Source organism: Danio aesculapii, chromosome 6, assembly GCF_903798145.1.
Source record: "Danio aesculapii chromosome 6, fDanAes4.1, whole genome shotgun sequence".
NCBI lineage: Eukaryota > Metazoa > Chordata > Actinopteri > Cypriniformes > Danionidae > Danio > Danio aesculapii.
In genome coordinates, this window is record NC_079440.1 from 13,541,600 (window position 1) to 13,559,105 (window position 17,506).

Sequence of the window (17,506 nt, forward strand, 5' to 3'; positions counted from 1 at the left end):
AATGAATGCAATCTCTACATTTAAAATGTTTATTTTTTAATTGTAAAATGTATTTACAAATAAAAATACTGCATATATTTTTTATAAATTTGACTGCTAGACTGCTCTATGATAGATATTTTATTTTGTAATATTATTATTACATAACAAATTATTATAATAATATTATATTGGGGAATTACCAAATCTACGTCACACATGACGTCACACGGGTTCAACCCATAGACTGGTTCAACCGTGCATACTGGTTGCAAAAAAAGACCTGTTGCAATAGCAAACATGTCCTGTTGAAAGTACAAAAATAGAAAACTTTAATTTTACCGTACACCCCACTGCTTTTAATGCCAACTGCAGACGTCTTTGGCTAACAGCCATCAGAAGAGCTGAATGGAGTGAGGACCAAATTAAAAATGCTCGACTCTGCAGTTCTCATTTCATATCAGGTAAGTTCACGCTATGCAGAATCATACACATTACTCATTTTTGATTGCAGCAATGATTTCAGCAAAAACAGTTAAATATGGTCAGTGGTGTAAAGTAACTAATTACAAATCCTCAATCTACAAATACTCAATTGAGTATAGTCTTTCATCAGAAATTGTAATTTACTTAGTTTTAAAAATGTGTACTTTTACTCGAGTAAATTTTTTGTGCAGTATCTCTACTTTTACTCCACTACTTTATTTTTTCCTGTCTATGGGGGTTAGAAAAATCAGTCCTGTGACTCCTGTCCAATCAAATCGCACATAGTAGGTGAATCGCCTCATAATGAACTACCTCAAGACATGGGCAAATTGTAATTGCAGCAAACTGTTTGGAAGCATTAAAAGTGTCCAAGAAGATGTCCAAAATCTTTACATGCATTGACTCAGAGAGTGTTTAGATGCATGTCACTGATGAGAAGATGACGGATGTTTACTGTATGATGACAGAAATGGCCTTAAACACCCAGCAGGCACAAGACGTCAACATGACGTCAGACTGACGTTGTATCCTGACATCATAGGGGTTGCTGCATTTTGTTTGGAAATTAAACTTGGGTTAATGTCAGAACTCAATGTCAGGCCAACGTCAATGTCCAACGTCCAACCTAAAACCTACAAAATATCAACGTCTAATGATGTTACAGCTTGACGTTGTGTGGACGTTACCCCTATGACATCTATCGGATGTTGGATTTTGGTTGCCAGACCCAACGAATAAATGTCAGTATTTGACGTCAATATGACATAGGTCTAGGATGTTGGCTCGAAGTTGGATTTTGGTCACTTCCTAACAACCTAAAATCAACCAAATATTAATGTTATAAGTGTATTAATGTACTGTTATTGGACATCAAAATAACATAGTCCTTAGACGCTGGCTAGACATTGAATTTTGGTCACCTGACGTCACAACCAAAATCTAACCTAACAATAACATCTTATGAAGTTGTGTGCCTGCTGGACAAGAACTAGATGCACTACAGAATATTACGTTTACACACATCCTCAAATTACATGTAATTGCATCAGCTTTTTACAGCGTAATACTCACCAGTCTTGAGTACTTTATAAAGTTCTACTTTTTACTCATACTTTCAGTAATATTTACAACAGATACTCTTTTAACTCTACTTGCACTACATTTTTAGGCAAGTAATGGTTCTATTACTTGATTATGATTTTTCAGTACTGTTTCCACCACTGAATATGGTTAATTAAACTGCGGACACTGAATGCTTAGAATGAAATGTAAAAATGTAAGTTCACATACCCTGCCGTACAGGTGCAGTTCGCTGTCAGAATGCAGTTGTTTTGCTTTTTGATGATTACCCAGGCCTTGCATAGCTACGTCTTCTTTCTTTGTCTTTGGTTAGGCAGAACCTCTGTTTTTAGCACTACAAAGTTTTAAAGAGCCCATATTATGGGTTTTTGAAAATGCCCTTCCATGTAGTGTGTAACACAGCTCTAAGTGAAGTGAAATATCCAGCTAAGGCTTAAATCTGTAAGTGTACAGTGTTTAAAACTATTGATTCATCTATAAAAGAGTCGACTCATAGTGCTTCAAACGAGTCGTCTTGATAACGAGTCATTAGGTGTTTCGCGATGACGCAGCCACGAAACACAAGCCTCGCCAGTAGTTACGCGCGCAAACCAGGGAGATTTGAAACCTGCGGCCCCGCCCACTAACACAGAAAAAACACTAGACACACACACACAGACGCCGCCGGTCGAATGAAGTCACGCTGTGCTCAGATGGATAATATTGACAGTCTCTACCCAAAGATGAGTTGTGAACTGTGAAGAGTCAGTGGTTGAGGTTTATTCACTAGTGTAAGTAAGTGCGATTAAAATTGTTGCCTCGTTTAACTTGCAAATTATGTATTTATTGTGTTTTGTTACTTGTTAACCTGGTACAGTACACGCGGTTACTCTTTAGTAGAGAGAGAGAGAAAAAGAACAGGTCGAGTTTGTGACGCCTAGGGGCTAGGAGACCGGAGACTCGCGTCGCTTTCCCTAGTTCTTCTGAGGAGCGTTGTGTGTGTGAGAGAGAGAGAGAGAGAGAGAGAGAGAGAGAAGAGAGAGAGAGAGAGAGAGAGAGACTCGCGTCGCTTTCCCTAGTTTTTCTGAGGAGCGTTGTGTGTGTGTGTGTGAGAGAGAGAGAGAGAGAGAGAGAGAGACTCGCGTCGCTTTCCCTAGTTCTTCTGAGGAGCGTTGTGTGTGTGTGTGTGAGAGAGAGGGAGAGGCTAGGAGACTCGCGTCGATCTCCCCAGTTCTTCTGAGGAGGGTTGTGTGTGTTTGTGAAAAAAGCCTTACACTATGAAGCGCGTGTGCACTGTGACTACTTTTATATAGTTGATTACCAGCTGGGCATTTCACTCTGTCTCATGCTGAAGCCTGTCACTGTCGACCAATCGCAGCAGGCTGTCATCGGTCCAATCAGCGCAGATTAGCTTCGCGCTGAGGAGGGGGTTGGGAACAAATAAATCGCTGAACGATTCATATGGGAGTCGCTGGTATAATTAGGTAAAAATAAATGCAGATTATAAGCCCATAAAAGTGTTTTATGACCTTGCATGAATATTAGACTGTTGTTGGAGACCCTTACAACCTAAATATGACCCTATTTCATGTATAATATGGGCTCTTTAAATCTGGTAATCATGGAACATTATTTCTTGCACATGATCACACAGAACAACATTATAGGCATCAAAGACTTGTAGACCTTTAACTTCTCTTGTAAAATCACTTGGAGTTTCAATGAGATTGTATATTTCAGGCTGGATGCTTGGCCATTTCGTCTTATCCAATATCAATCGGCAGGGTGCTATCGCATATGGACCTGTCAGATGAACGCCGCTCACTTTAATGTTAATTTTGCCAAATAGCTGTGCTTTTCACTGGTTGACAAGCGGTTATAATACACTGAAAGCATTATGTAAATATTATATATAATATGTAATCAATATAACTTATCTCTAATACAACAACAAACTCTGTACCGCATCAAATGTCATTCCCTTGCTGTAAATGCTAGCGCTCCCATTTTTTTCTGCAACCTCGCTGCACAGCCATCCTGAATGTTTACAAACCGGTAATTCGTCTATAGGATTGTATACCAAATAATATTTAATTACGTTAAAATTGTATTTGTTTAACTCTCACCATACAAAATATGAAAGGAAACGATGTTATACGTATATATAGTTTATAGATATCATTTATATTTGTAGATATTTATTGGGGGCCCCCAGATTTCCTGTGGCCCTAAGTAGTTGCTTATCTCTCTTATTGGTTAAATCCACCTCTGCATATAGCGGTATTTCAAGAGTTCACACTTAGCTGATGATTAATTATAAGCTTGTTTGGCATGCTGTCCCGGGAGAGAGCCCTGAGCTCATAAGATCCTCGAGCCCGAGGCTCCCTCCCGCTGCAAGGCGAGAGGGGAGTTTGAGCTCAGGTAGATCTCGAGAACTCCCCTGCTGTGGTATCTAATGAACAGCCAGTGATTGCTCTTGAGAGATAACCATTTACTAGGAGCATGTCTATAGTGCCGGTTTGGATTAGCCAATTAACTTATGTTGCATGTTTTTTGGACGGTGGGAGGAAACCGGGGAACCCGGGGGAAACCCACGTGAGCACTGGGAGAAAGTGCAAACTCCGCACAGAATTGTCTGCTGGTTTGGTAAAGCCTAGAACCAGAGACATTCTTGCTGTGAGGCAACAGTGCTAAGCACTGGGCCACCATGTCACCCATCTAGGAAGAAGGAGGAGTAGGGGTGGATGCTGGGATTCTTCAAAACGAAGATAGCGGTGGTACGTAACCCAGGGTATTTGTAGCTTAGGAGTTATCTGATTGGTGCATTGAGAATTGGACAATGCGGATCCAGCCGCTAGCAATCATAAGCACGTGATCCTCTCGAAATTAGTTTAGAACTAAACTTCACTTAACAATGCAATATATTGTGATAATCAATACGGAAAATATTGATAATATTTGAACTTTTAGAGTTTCTAAATATATTCCGATATTCAGCTTTATAAATATATTCAGATTGTATTAGAGATTGTTCATGACATTTTAATACAAAATAATTACCAAAAAAATTACATAAAATAATTAAAAGGACAAATTCTGGACCTTTTGGCCCTATAGGGGGTGGGTCGTTTAAACCACCTGAACCCCCTGGCTACAGACATGATTAAAGTAACATTGTGATTATTATTTCTGTGATTACATCATGACATTTTTTTTTCCATGAGATGTTTTAACCATGAGATGCATTTTCTACATTATTCCCATCTTGCGTCATGTTATCAGAAAGCATCAGATGCTGATTTGCTGCTGTTATGATCAGTTATTATTGGTGGTTATTTATTCTTATTCTTATTTCAGGGCTGAGGTTAAAAAAAACATTTCAAAAAGTGTCTATACTTTTAATGGATTTAATGTATCCTGGATTAATACAAGTTTTAAAGGAATAAATGCATTTTTAATCATACATCTGTTGCAATATATCATGAATTCTCCAAGAACAACTGTTTTCAACATTCATAACAATCAGAAATATTTCATTAGGTATTTTTTAGCAGCAAATCAGCATATTAAATGATTTCTGAAGGAACACGTGACACTGAAGACTAGAGGAAATGCTAAAGATTCAGCTTTGAATCACAACAATGTATGACATTTTCAATTTAATCACATTTTAATGTACAATATTTCATTGTTGTTTTACAAATAAATGCAGCACTGATGAGTAGAAGAGATTTATTTAAAAAAATAACATGACAAAAAAAAACCAAACATGATTTTAAGAGTAGTTTATTAGGCTTTACACAACAAATGTTACATTTTAGGCTTGTTTATTTAATCAAAAAGTCTTTTAAAACTAACAAAATAAATGTAAATTAACCATTACATGATTATGATAATCAAACCAAATACACAGAGACAAACTGCCAATCAAAGATATGTCAAATAGTGTACTAAATATTAAATGTTTGCACTTTCGGTTTAATTCTTTTGTTGTTCTGTTGAAAATAACCCATCAAATTCAGTTTATGAATTGTATCAATGTAAGTATCAAGCAATTCAAGTACATCGGTAACCATGAAAAACGCAGACCAAAAAAACAAATAAATACAAACACTATAAAAACAAACAGAATAAAATACAATAAATAGTACAACATCAAATTAACCCCACACTTATTTCTTTACTTCCGTGCAGATAAATACGCACACGCCATACTGGCATAAATAGGAGTGAGCAACTGTATTATCAGAAACATGAGCTGTGTGTTATATTTACTACTTCACATGAGCATTTAAGCATTCAGCTGGTGTTGTTGTCCAGGTTTTGATATATGTTTACTGACTGAGCATCTGGTTTGATCAGGCATCCTCTTTGCTAAAGCTCTGCAAACTTTCAAAGCATATAGTCACTCAAGGCTTCGTTTGAGCCTTTGGGTTCTCACAGCATGCTGAGCTCAATCAGGCGTCCGGCAAAAACCCCTAATGTACCAATAATACACACTGCCATGAACACACACAGGAGAATGTGATCCAGGACCATAGCGACAAACTTCCACTCCTCTGCGGCCTAGACGTTCAGACAAAGATAAAGGAAAACTATGATTAATGTATATTAACCATTGTGTACATTTCAAATGTACTATCCTTTCATTATGTTCAGAGCTGTTTTAGCCCCATTGACTTACATTATAATAACATTTTTGGATTCCAAAGCCATGGCAGCATATAATCATGCATTCTTGATTGTTGGTGGTAGTGATGGTGAAATTAAGCTTTGTGAAAGGGTGAACCGTTCGACTTCAGTTGTATTGGAAAAAAGTTCGAGCCTAGTTCACACTGCACTATATCGGCAGATCGCTGTGCCGTTTGCACTACATGGCTTGATTTTGTGTCTTTTAATCGCTGTGGTGTTCACACTACGTAAATGATCCACAAGAGGGGGGTCACACATTACATGATATGACAACAACTTGATAAGGACCTCTGCTGGTTAGAGTGTTGGAAAGCACTGTGTTGCAAAAATGTCAAACGTTCACAACTGACCAACTCATTGATATTAGTATTACAGCAATAGTAATATAGGGTGTTTTCACACCCGTCTTATTTAGTTTGGTTGTATCGCACTAGAGTTTGTTGTGCCTCTTGGTGTGGTTCGTTTGGGCATGTGTGAATGTAGCATTCGCACTCTAGTGCGCACCAAAAGTGGACCAAAAAAAGCGAACCGAGACCTGAAGAGGTGGTCTCGGTACGCTTTTAAATAAACTCTGGAGCATTTCATTTGTGGTGAGAACATGATTCGAACTAAAACAGACAAAAAACAGAAGTGTGCGCACATCTAGAAAATCTCAAAGACAGGTGCTCGATCAAAAACAAACATTTGTAGAAAAATATCCAAAGAAAATCGCCACACTGCCACTTTAGCTCTCAAAAAGTGGCAGTGTGCTGATTTTCTTTGGATATTTTTGAACTAAAACAGACCCAACCGCAAAAAGTACTGCGCCTTTTTGGACTAATCTAGCTGCCGTAGTTTGATGCGCTGTCCCATTTTACGGGATGTGGAGGAAAAATATTTGTTGACAGCGCTTTACCAACAATTTTAAACAGAGAGAGAGAGAGAGAGAGAGAGAGAGAGAGAGAGAGAGAGAGAGAGAGAGAGAGAGAGAGAGAGAGAGAGAGAGAGAGAGAGAACATTATTGGATTGTTGGTAATATTTCCAGAAGATGACCATGTCGCAGTTTAGCTAATTTAATTCACGCCTCCTTCTGAAGTGACTTGCGATGCCCCTTTGCCGTTTGCAATGCATTAAAACATTGATTTTCAGCAGCAGCCACACTTCATTCTTGAAATGTATAGTTTGTCTAAAGTGATGTATACAAACTATACAGTATATACCATGACCAGGGATACAATCAGCCAGTGCAGTCGTCCCTCCATAGTAAAAAGCGACATTTTGTATCTGCCGATTTGTTTACTTGCAGGAGTTCCATTGGCATTTTCCGCACATTAATTCTGGCCAATCGAAAAGCTGTTTAGGAAATATGTTCAATAACATCTGGCCAATGAGTGATTTTGTCACATGACTACATTTTGGTTCTTTTCAACTGGCTCAGACCCATAGATATTTACATTACATGTTGCCTACGCTGTTGTTGTCTATTGGAAGGAATGCGTCAATAGAGCCGCCATTTCAGTACAGGGTAGCACTCCTTTGAAATGAATGAGGGACCAAGGTGTAGTGGAGGTCTGGCCATCCAGAACTAGAGATATATACACATATATCTATGATCAGGAGTTTTCCCGGAGGTAAGTATGCTAATATTTTTTTAAATTACGAAAAGTCAAATTTTGCATCACTTTTCTACATCGATGGATATGTGAGCGCACGGGCATTGCAGATAAAGAGTGCATGTTTGTGTGCATGGAAAGTATTAATCTCCCTCCCTGTTAAATCTGATCTAATCTGTGTCCTGAAACACCACCCCCCCCCCCCCCTTCCCTCCCGCTTTCACTTCTCATTGTAACGGAGGGAGCGATTCGTTTGTGACTGAATCTCCGTTATGAACACTTAGCCGACAATAATACAAGTTTCTAGAGCAGCAGCGTCTCGTCATATTTCATTTCCATTGTTTGTTTATTCTATTCAACAAAACTAGCATAAGCCTAGAATTTAGTGCAAGTTGGTGCTACATTACCTTATGGTAAGTGCAGTAAGAGACTGTATTATCATCAATGACGTTATTTGGTTAGCACAAAAGTTCATAACATACAAAAACGTAAACAACTAAATCTTACCTATGAAATGTTCTGCCTTTGAGCTTTGTTTTTTTTTGTTTGCTTATTATTACATTATTACCGTACACAGTGCTTAAGTCCAGCATCTTCACATCTGGCACACTTGACCAGTCTTGACCAGTGCGGTTGAATGACATTTGTGCTGGGAGCACTGTACTAATGTGGCGGCGCTATTGACGCATACTCAAGGTCTAGATATCTAGAGTATATACCTATGGTTCGAACCAAAGCAATCAGTGTGGTGTGAAAAGGATCCAAAAATGGCAAAAAAATGCTACAATGTATCAATTTATTGTTGCCCTTGGACCGGACCAAATGAACCGAACCACAGATGTGAAAGCACCCATAAACAAATTCCTCAATTACTGTAGTTTTTTACATATAAGTAGGGCCAGACGAAATCTGCAGACGTTTTTTGCTATTTCTGCAGGGAATTTTGTTAAAAATCTGCGGATTTCTGCGGAATTATTTTGGGAGTATCATAACTAAAACCTTAATATGTGAAATAAAAAAATAATATCTTTTTAATTTTTATTTAATGTTTAAAATGCAAATCCAATTAGATTCACTTTATTTGGTAAATAAAGCAAGTGTCTCATATAATATATCTACTAAAAGACAGAAAATATTACTTTACAAACTGCATTGTACATAAATCAGATAAACATTTTAATACTAGTCAATAATATTACGGTAATTAATAAAAAAAACTGAATAAATATAGATTTACACACATTTACTCAAGTAAATAAACAGAATTATTGATGGGATAAAAATCTGTGGAAATCTGCCGAAATCTGCGGAATTCTGCGTGCACAGATTCTATATGGGAATCTACATATAAGGTTATAAACGTTAAAGCACCGATGACTGTAGCAAAATCCAAGGTATTCAAAAGTATTTACATTAATCGGATTGCAACTGGTCCTACACCCACCCACTCGTTCCGAGCAGGGATCGAACCGGTGATTCCTGCATGGGAGGCGAATGCTCTGAGGAGGAGGCTATGGGAGTGCGGCTTTTTGCGCACCCATCAGCTGGCCTCCGTTACACATGATAGCTGCATCCCAAATGGCACACAATAAACTATGTGCTTATGCATTTACACACTCAACAGCATAGTTTATCTATGTAGTGTCATCCCCAAATAGAACACTAATGTTTTTTTACTAAGCAGAAATTCAAACTGTTTGCCTGATGACGTTTCACGGTTGACAAATTAGTGAAATAAATGACCAAACTATCAAATAATACCTGCCATGTGTGTAACCGCATTTACCATCGGGAGGCGATATAATCACTCTCCTAGGAGAATTTTGCTTTCACCATCCAAAATAAATAAAGTAATCCAACATGAGCTCCGATAGCTTCACCCCTTCTGCAACATGAGCAAAGCAGCGGCGGTTGAGTTTGTGAAGTGTCCAACAGTCCACACTTAATTTTAATGGTTGAATAAGTGCATCTTCCGGGTAATTAAAGTGCACTTCTTATTTTTAGAGTTCTAGTGTGAACGCACTACTTACTTAAACTATTTATACTACAAAATGGCGTAGAATAGTGTATAAGTATGCGATTTGGGATGCACCCAGGGCTTAATTTGTGCCGGAACACTCCGGATCGGGCACCTCTGAAATCTGATCCAGCACCTCATTTTACTGATCCCCCTTCTCAGCCGCCCTCTGCTTTTCACTTTCACCAGTGACTCCCCAACCCTCTTCACTTTCGTCTACAACACCCCTCCGCCATCCAACGCCCGACCATCTCACAACCCCCCAAAGTATTGAACACTAAAGAAGATGTTTTGACGAAAGCTGAAAACCACTGACTTCCACAGTAGGAAAACACAATACTATGGAAGTCAATAATTTCCAGCTTTCTTTAGAATATCTGCTTTTGTGTTCAACAGAAACAATAAAGTCTAATAGGTTTGGAAGAAGTAAAGGGTGCATAAATAATGACTGTTTTATTTTTAGATGAACTATCCCTTTAAGGAAGCATGAGAGGTTAGAAGAAACTAATGATAGAAGGAACAAATGATAAATGTTCTCACGTTGTTGGACTCCTCGTCGCTCTTCATGGTGTCTGCAATGTATTTGACGCCTTCAATAGCACTGCGTACATCAGGATTTTTGGTTATGGGAGAGTGGTAAGTGACGGAGGCTGGCATGGGTTTCCCTGAAATGTCAGAGATGTCAAAGTCAGCAGGAAATAGACGTTTTTCCTGGCGTTCCTGGGAGGGTCGCTTCATGGTGGAGAAAAACATCATATTTGGAATGGTGTCGATGAAGATCTGCGAAACAGAGGAGAGTCGAAGTTATCATTTAAGTTTGATCAAAGTCTCAGCAGACTAAAGTTGAAATGAAAGAGAGTTACAATTGTCTTTTCTTCCTTGTAGTGGAATCTGCTTTCCAAAAGATACAATATGTAAAGGAAGACTTAAGGGTTGTTTATACCAGTGTTTCCCAACCCTGTTCCTGAAGGCACACCAACAGTACACATTTTCAACCTCTTCTCAATTAAACACACCCGAATCCACCCATCAGAGCATAATAAGAAACTCCAAAACCTGAAGTTAATGGGTCAGATAAGGGAGACATCCAAAATATGTACTGTTGGTGTGCCTCCAGGAACAGGGTTGGGAAACACTGGTTTATACTAGTGCATTTTAAAACATATAGGTTTAGTTACAGTTATGCATGGCGTCCAGAATACCAGTCTGGATTGGATTTAAACTGTTCAAGTGTATAACACAAATGAAGAAACAATGGAAGAAAGGAAGGAAAAAAAACATTTTCGACTACCTTTTGAAGCGAATAACAGTAATATGTTAATATTTGTTATAGTCTATAAAAGTCTAGAATATTTCTATTATATTTCAAATAAAATATTGTAATTTTGAGATTTGTTTTTTATTTATTTATCTAAAAAATAAAAATAACAAATATTTGTTGTGATTGAAATCAGATCAAATTCCAACAAATATTAATTTCTTCACTCTTCTGAAGTAAAATACTGGTATTGTTTAAAAAATAATGGCATCTTTTTATTTTTATTTTGACCTATTAACATTATATGCTTTAATCCCTAACCATCAGCCACACCTCTTGAACATAGACATGAAAATGACAACTTAAATGATTGCCAATCTTCAAAGGTTTGGTGCACAGATTTAAGCTTGATCTCTTTTTAAAGACAGTTGTCAGATTGTACAGTAGCTGAAGTGAAAAGTTCAAGAAGTTAAATGAAATAAAAGTTATGTGCCTTTGTGTATATAAAAATAATAAAACAATGAATTACTATGTTATTATTAGTGGTGTAACGGATCACAAATCTCACGGTTCGGATCACATTACGGTTTTAGAGTCACGGATTGAACCATTTTTCGGATCAGCAAAAAAGGGAGGAGACAAATGTCATTAGCTTTTAATTTTCATGTCATTTTGCTTTTCACATTCATGATGTGTGGTACTACAGCTAAACAAAATCTTCCTTAAAACTAATTTTTTTGAGATATCAACTTCAAATTTGGAATATAATTTGTGCAGATATTTAGCTACAATTTTTTGGTCGATTTTATATCATCCACGACTTCTGAAGGAAGACTTGCGTAGGAAGAGTAACAGATTAAAACACAAACGATAAAACGATATATAGTTTGTCATAATTAGATTAAGATTTAATTGCAAAAAAATAATGTAGACTTAAGCGTCCTGGTGGCAGTTAAGGGCTTAAAGGCATTTATATTTTTAATTGTGAAGAAATGTCATCAGTTTTACTAAAACACTGTAAATTCAGATAAACCGATAGCTTCCATGTGGTCTCTTATTTATTCTATTACTGTTTACTGTTTCTATTTAGTGTCAATCACCTGTGATCTAATAGATGAAAACGCATCTTAATAGCAGTTGTAAACACATCTGCTGTTTTCTGTAAGTACCTTGCGGACCCAGGCAGGCATGATGTGTGTGCTGGGCGAGCGGTGGTGTGTGTTGATAACGATCACAGTGATGATGATGGAAGCAATGACGAAGATCATAGTGAAGAGCATGTATTTGCCGATGAGCGGAACAGCACTGGAGGTGGACGGGATCAACTCCACGATCACCAGCAAGAACACAGTCAGAGAGAGCAGGACAGAGATGCTGAGGGTCATCTTCTCACCTGCACACACACACACAAGAAGGAAACACATCCAGAATATCCATCAAGCTCTAAACAGAAAATAAATATAAAAAATTATAAAGGACATTTCATTTTTAGGTATTTATATATAAATCTATTATATATTTAAAGTTTATTTGCTAAAAACAGTTTTTAGATATGTGTTTACATATTAGTATTGAATTGTTCCAGTTTTGATAATCATATATATATATATATATATATATATATATATATATATATATATATATATATATATATATATATATATATATCAGTGTTTCCTCTAGGATTTTTTCCAGCTGTGGCGGCAGGCCTTTTTTCACACAGATCTACCAACTACCTGTGGCGTTATTTCAATGACAAATGTCGTGAGCGCAATATTAGAAGTCGAGATCGCATTTACGTAATAGCCTACGAGCATGCGGATCTCTTGGTATGCGCGCCGATTTCCTCTGCTCGTGCACAAAACTTCTTGCACGCCCCCTCAAACATAAGCCGCTTCAAGAGCGTGAAGATCTTCGTGTGCGCTCTCAAATAAACGCTGCTGAAGTGCGATTTAGTGCGTTTATGTAACGAGTATGTCTCCAGCATTTATTAGATTTGCTATAATATTTATGAATGTCTCCAATAGACATGTAGAGCAGTATTAATGCATCCTGAAGTAAAATGAAGCGGCTATACGTCGTGTTTGCTGGCCTCACGCATCACGCACCTGTCAGTCAGTCAGTCAGTCAGCATGTCACCTTAAAGGGTAAAACAAATGACGCACAGCACTACTACGGTTACAGAAAAGTTCGCGCTATTATAATTCACTTACCCTCTAATACGTTTTGGTGCGATTATCACCCGCTATTAAAATAATAAAATGTTTTGAACGAGAAGCTGTAATGTAGCCGTGGCGGGATGAATTTTGGCGTGGCGCCCCGCCATGGAAGAATGAATGTAGCGGAAACCATGTATATATATATATATACACACACACAGCGGGGGAAAATAAATATTGAACACGTCATAATTTTTCTAAGAAAACATATTTCTAAAAGTGCCATTGACTTGAATTTCCCCCGGATGTTGATAACAACCATAGAAATCCATATATGCAAAGAGAACAAATATAATTAGTTTACAAATCAAGTTATGCGTAATAAAATGAAATGACACAGGAAAAAGTATTGAACACATGAAGAAAGGGAGGTGTAGAAAGGCAGTGAAAGCCCAGACAGCAGCTGAAATCTCTCAGTAGCTGTTCAGCAACCCTCTGCCCTTCGTCATTGTAAATATTGGCTGCTTCAGTCCAACATCTACATTATCAGGATGATAAAGATGAAACCAGGGTGGACATTTCAGCGAGACAATGATCCAAAACACAGCCAAGGAAACTCTTTAATGTGTTCAGAGAAAGAAAATCAAGCTGTAGAATGGCCCAGCCAATCACCGGACTTGAATCCAATATAAAATACAAATTAAAACTAAACAAACATATTAAAACTTAAGTAACTAACCTGGTTTAAAAACATAAGGTGTAGAAAGTAGGGTTGGGCGACGTCGACCAATTTGGCATCATACGATGTCTAATGTGAAACATCACAATGGACGATGGCATCGTCATTGCAGGCGGTCGTAAATTAATTATTTACGAATAATTAATTCATTTATAACAAATTATTTATTTGTAGCCCACCATTTCAACTACCTGACCCGCATGGTCTTTGTTTTACCCATAACCAAATCATAAATAAATAAAGATAAGTTACAAACAAATTACCACCTGTCAATCACTTTTTCTGCAGTCAATTACTTTTTTTGATCTGTGTCGTTATAATATAAAGTGTCGTCAAAAAACTTGGTTAGTAAAAAAGGTGCACAACTAACAGGAACCAACCAACAGTCTCTGAGGTTTTCGCTAAAATTACACAAGCGTGAAAGCGAAAAATTTAAGCAGTGTACTGATGCTGTGACACATTACCTGATAGATTCAAAAGACCGAAGAGTCATTAGATTAATTAAATATCACGTTTAACAATTATAGTGAGACGCGATCCAGCGGTACATCTTTGAGAAACTGTCCGATGTGCGCTGCTCTCTGAGGTTTTGTGCTCAAAGCACCTGCTGACTGCCTGGAGCTCAGACGTGTGCATATGCTGCAGCGCATTCCAGTGTGTGTGTGGTCACGTGATGTACGCTTTCAGCAGTATAGTGTGGACGGAGATCTTTTCAGAAACACTTGGTGAAACGCCAGTGTGGACGTGGATTGCTTTCATTGTAATATGCCATTTTAAACTAAGACGTATTAGTGTAAATGGGGCCTAAGTGTGTATTTTTCGCGAGCAGGTTGCTGCTGCGCGCGGGCGGGACAGAGGATTGTAATGCCAGCTCAAATATGCAATTAGTAAAGGTAAAAAGTTGTAGGAAACACTCATAATGAAGTCAAGTGCTGATACCAGGGAAATCTACTGAAGTACAATACTAAAGTATTGACGTGCCATCTCTGTATAAGAACGAAAAAAATTATATTTACCAGAGTCTGTGGGCAGGTAGAACACAAGCCCAGTGAGGAAGGAGAACAGCATGCAAGGGATGATGACGTTCACGATGAAGTAGAGCGGCAAGCGCAACAGGAGGAAGTGATATGTGATGTCAAGGTATGGCGTATCAGGACAGCAGGCGTAATAAACCCAGTGTTTCCAGCTCCTGTAGTCCTTCATCACCCACTCGCCGCTCTCCATGAAATTACTGAGGTCTGGCCTGTCGCTGTCCTACACAGACACAGAAAACATGCAGTAATCACCTGATTAATATACAGTTGAAGCCAGAATTATTAGCTTTCCTGAATTATGAGCCCCCTGTAAATTTTCCCCCAATTTCAAAACATAATAGTTTTAATAACTAATTTTAATAACTGATTTATTTTATCTTTGCAATGATGACAGTTAATAATATTTCACTAGATATTTTTCAAGATACTAATATTCAGCTTTAAGTGCAATTTAAAGGCTTAACTAGGTTAATTAGGTTAACTAAGCAAGTAGGGTAATTAGGCAAGTCATTAGCTATGTTTCCATCCAAAGATACGAATTAAATTTATGCGCAAAACAGGAATATCGCATAAAAGATGTGCGAATACAGCAGCGTTTCCATCTAAAGAGCCAAAGAGAACAAAATCATCACTTCCTGATTAACTGGCACCAAATATCAACAGTAAAAATGGAATTTGCTGCGGTAGGAGAAGCTGCGTGAATCTTTTCTTTATTTAATAATTGCGCCTCAGAAGACAAATGCCGACATGCAATGAACGCGCGGGGGTGTTTGAAGGTGTCAGACGCGGAGCACAGACACTCTTGACAGTTCTGGAGGTCATTAATAATATAATGACACTAATACTGAAATGATTAAGGTGTTTTAGAATGACCAAAACAACATTTCAGATGTTTTACAATGTGCTCAGCCTGCTGGTTTGTCCATTCACATTTTCTCTTCACATTATCTCTTATAACAAAATCACATGACCTTTTTTTAAATGCACATACTGGAATTTGTTCGGTAGAAGTGTTTCTATTGTAGTTTATGTTCAGATTTTCTTATTGAATAAAAAGTTTAACCTACTCAGTTTAGCGCATTTTGAAAATGTATGCACATCTTGGAGTTTCTATTAACCGTTTTTATGAGCATACCCAAAATGAACATAATAATAGGTGGATGAAAATGTAGCTATTGTATAACAGTGGTTTGTTCTGTAGACAATCAAACAAAATATTGCTTAAGTGGGCTAATAATATTGACCTTAAAATGTTTTTTTAAATATTTAAAACGGCTTTTATTCTAGCCGAAATAAAGCAAATAAGACTTTCTCCAGAAGAAAAAATATTATAGGAAATACTTTGAAAATTTCCTTGCTCTGTTAAACATCATTTCTGAAATATTTGAAAAAAAAAAAAAATTCACAGGAGGGCGAATAATTCTGATTTCAACTTTAGATCATACACTCAGAAAATGACTTGCTGCTTGTTCAAACTACTTATTTAAAATGATTGGAAACAACATGATTCTTTTAGCTTTTTAGGGGACAAATTAATTGTTTTATGTTGAATCCACTTAAATTTGTAAGTTAACTTAATCAATTTGTGTTGAGACATCATGAAATAATTGTGTGGAATTCAATTTTTGTTTTTACAGTGTATTGGTAAAGGATCACGTGTGTGTTGTTTTATTACTGGGTTGATGATCACAAGGTTGCCATCATAAGTCCAGGTTCCCAGTTTCATACTGCAGTTCTGCAGGTCGAAGGGAAAGTGAAGCACCACGATCTCACAGTAGCTCTTGAAGATCGCCGGCGGAGTCCACGTTATCATGCCGGTGTGCTCCAACAAGACCTTTGTCTCGTGAACGATGGCAAAGTCTCCATCAGCACTGCACGAAGAAAGAAAGGTACAGTTGAAGGCAGAATTATCAGCAGTACTGTGAATAAAAAAGTAATAATTCTAATATTTCCCAAGGGATGTTTAACAGAGAAAAGGAAAAAAATGACTGTATTTTCTATGATATATATTTTTTCTAGTTGAAAGTTTTATTTCTTTTTGTTCAGCTGGAATAAAATAAGTTTTAACATTTTAATTTAAAGGTCAATATTATTAGCCCCTTTAATAAACATCCAATATTTTAAGGCCTTCACTCGCAAACTTCCCTTCATCTCATTCTCTTAAATGCGCATCACTGATTACGTTACACAATTGTCCACTACTGGTGACAACTGAATGAATTCAACTATAGCGCATGTCTTTGGACTGTGGGAGAAACCGGAGCACCCGGAAGAAACCCATGCAAACACGGGGAGAACATGTAAACGCCACACAGAAATGCCAACTGGCCCAGCCGGGACTCGAACTAACACCCTTCTTGCCACCGTACTTCCATATTGTGATGTCACATTGCATTCTGGGATATATAGGTGCTGGAGTGAATATATGTAGTCATCTTGCTCCCACGGGCAAAATCAAGGATATGTCCATGTAAGCTTCCTTTGCTCACTT

The 17,506-nt window shown here is 37.6% G+C and overlaps 1 protein-coding gene across 1 annotated transcript in view; it reads right to left on the minus strand.

The window, feature by feature from the left end:
- Positions 1-5,294: 5,294 nt before the first annotated feature.
- Positions 5,295-17,506, minus strand: part of chrna1 (cholinergic receptor, nicotinic, alpha 1 (muscle)) — a 15,155-nt gene continuing 2,943 nt past the window's right edge. The window contains exons 5-9 of the mRNA XM_056459584.1: positions 16,691-16,886; positions 14,998-15,235; positions 12,253-12,476; positions 10,366-10,605; positions 5,295-6,090 (exon numbers count right to left, since the gene is read on the minus strand). Of these exons, the coding sequence (XP_056315559.1) occupies positions 5,962-6,090; positions 10,366-10,605; positions 12,253-12,476; positions 14,998-15,235; positions 16,691-16,886 (1,027 nt within the window). The 3' untranslated portion in view covers positions 5,295-5,961. The remainder of the gene's footprint in view (positions 6,091-10,365; positions 10,606-12,252; positions 12,477-14,997; positions 15,236-16,690; positions 16,887-17,506) is intronic.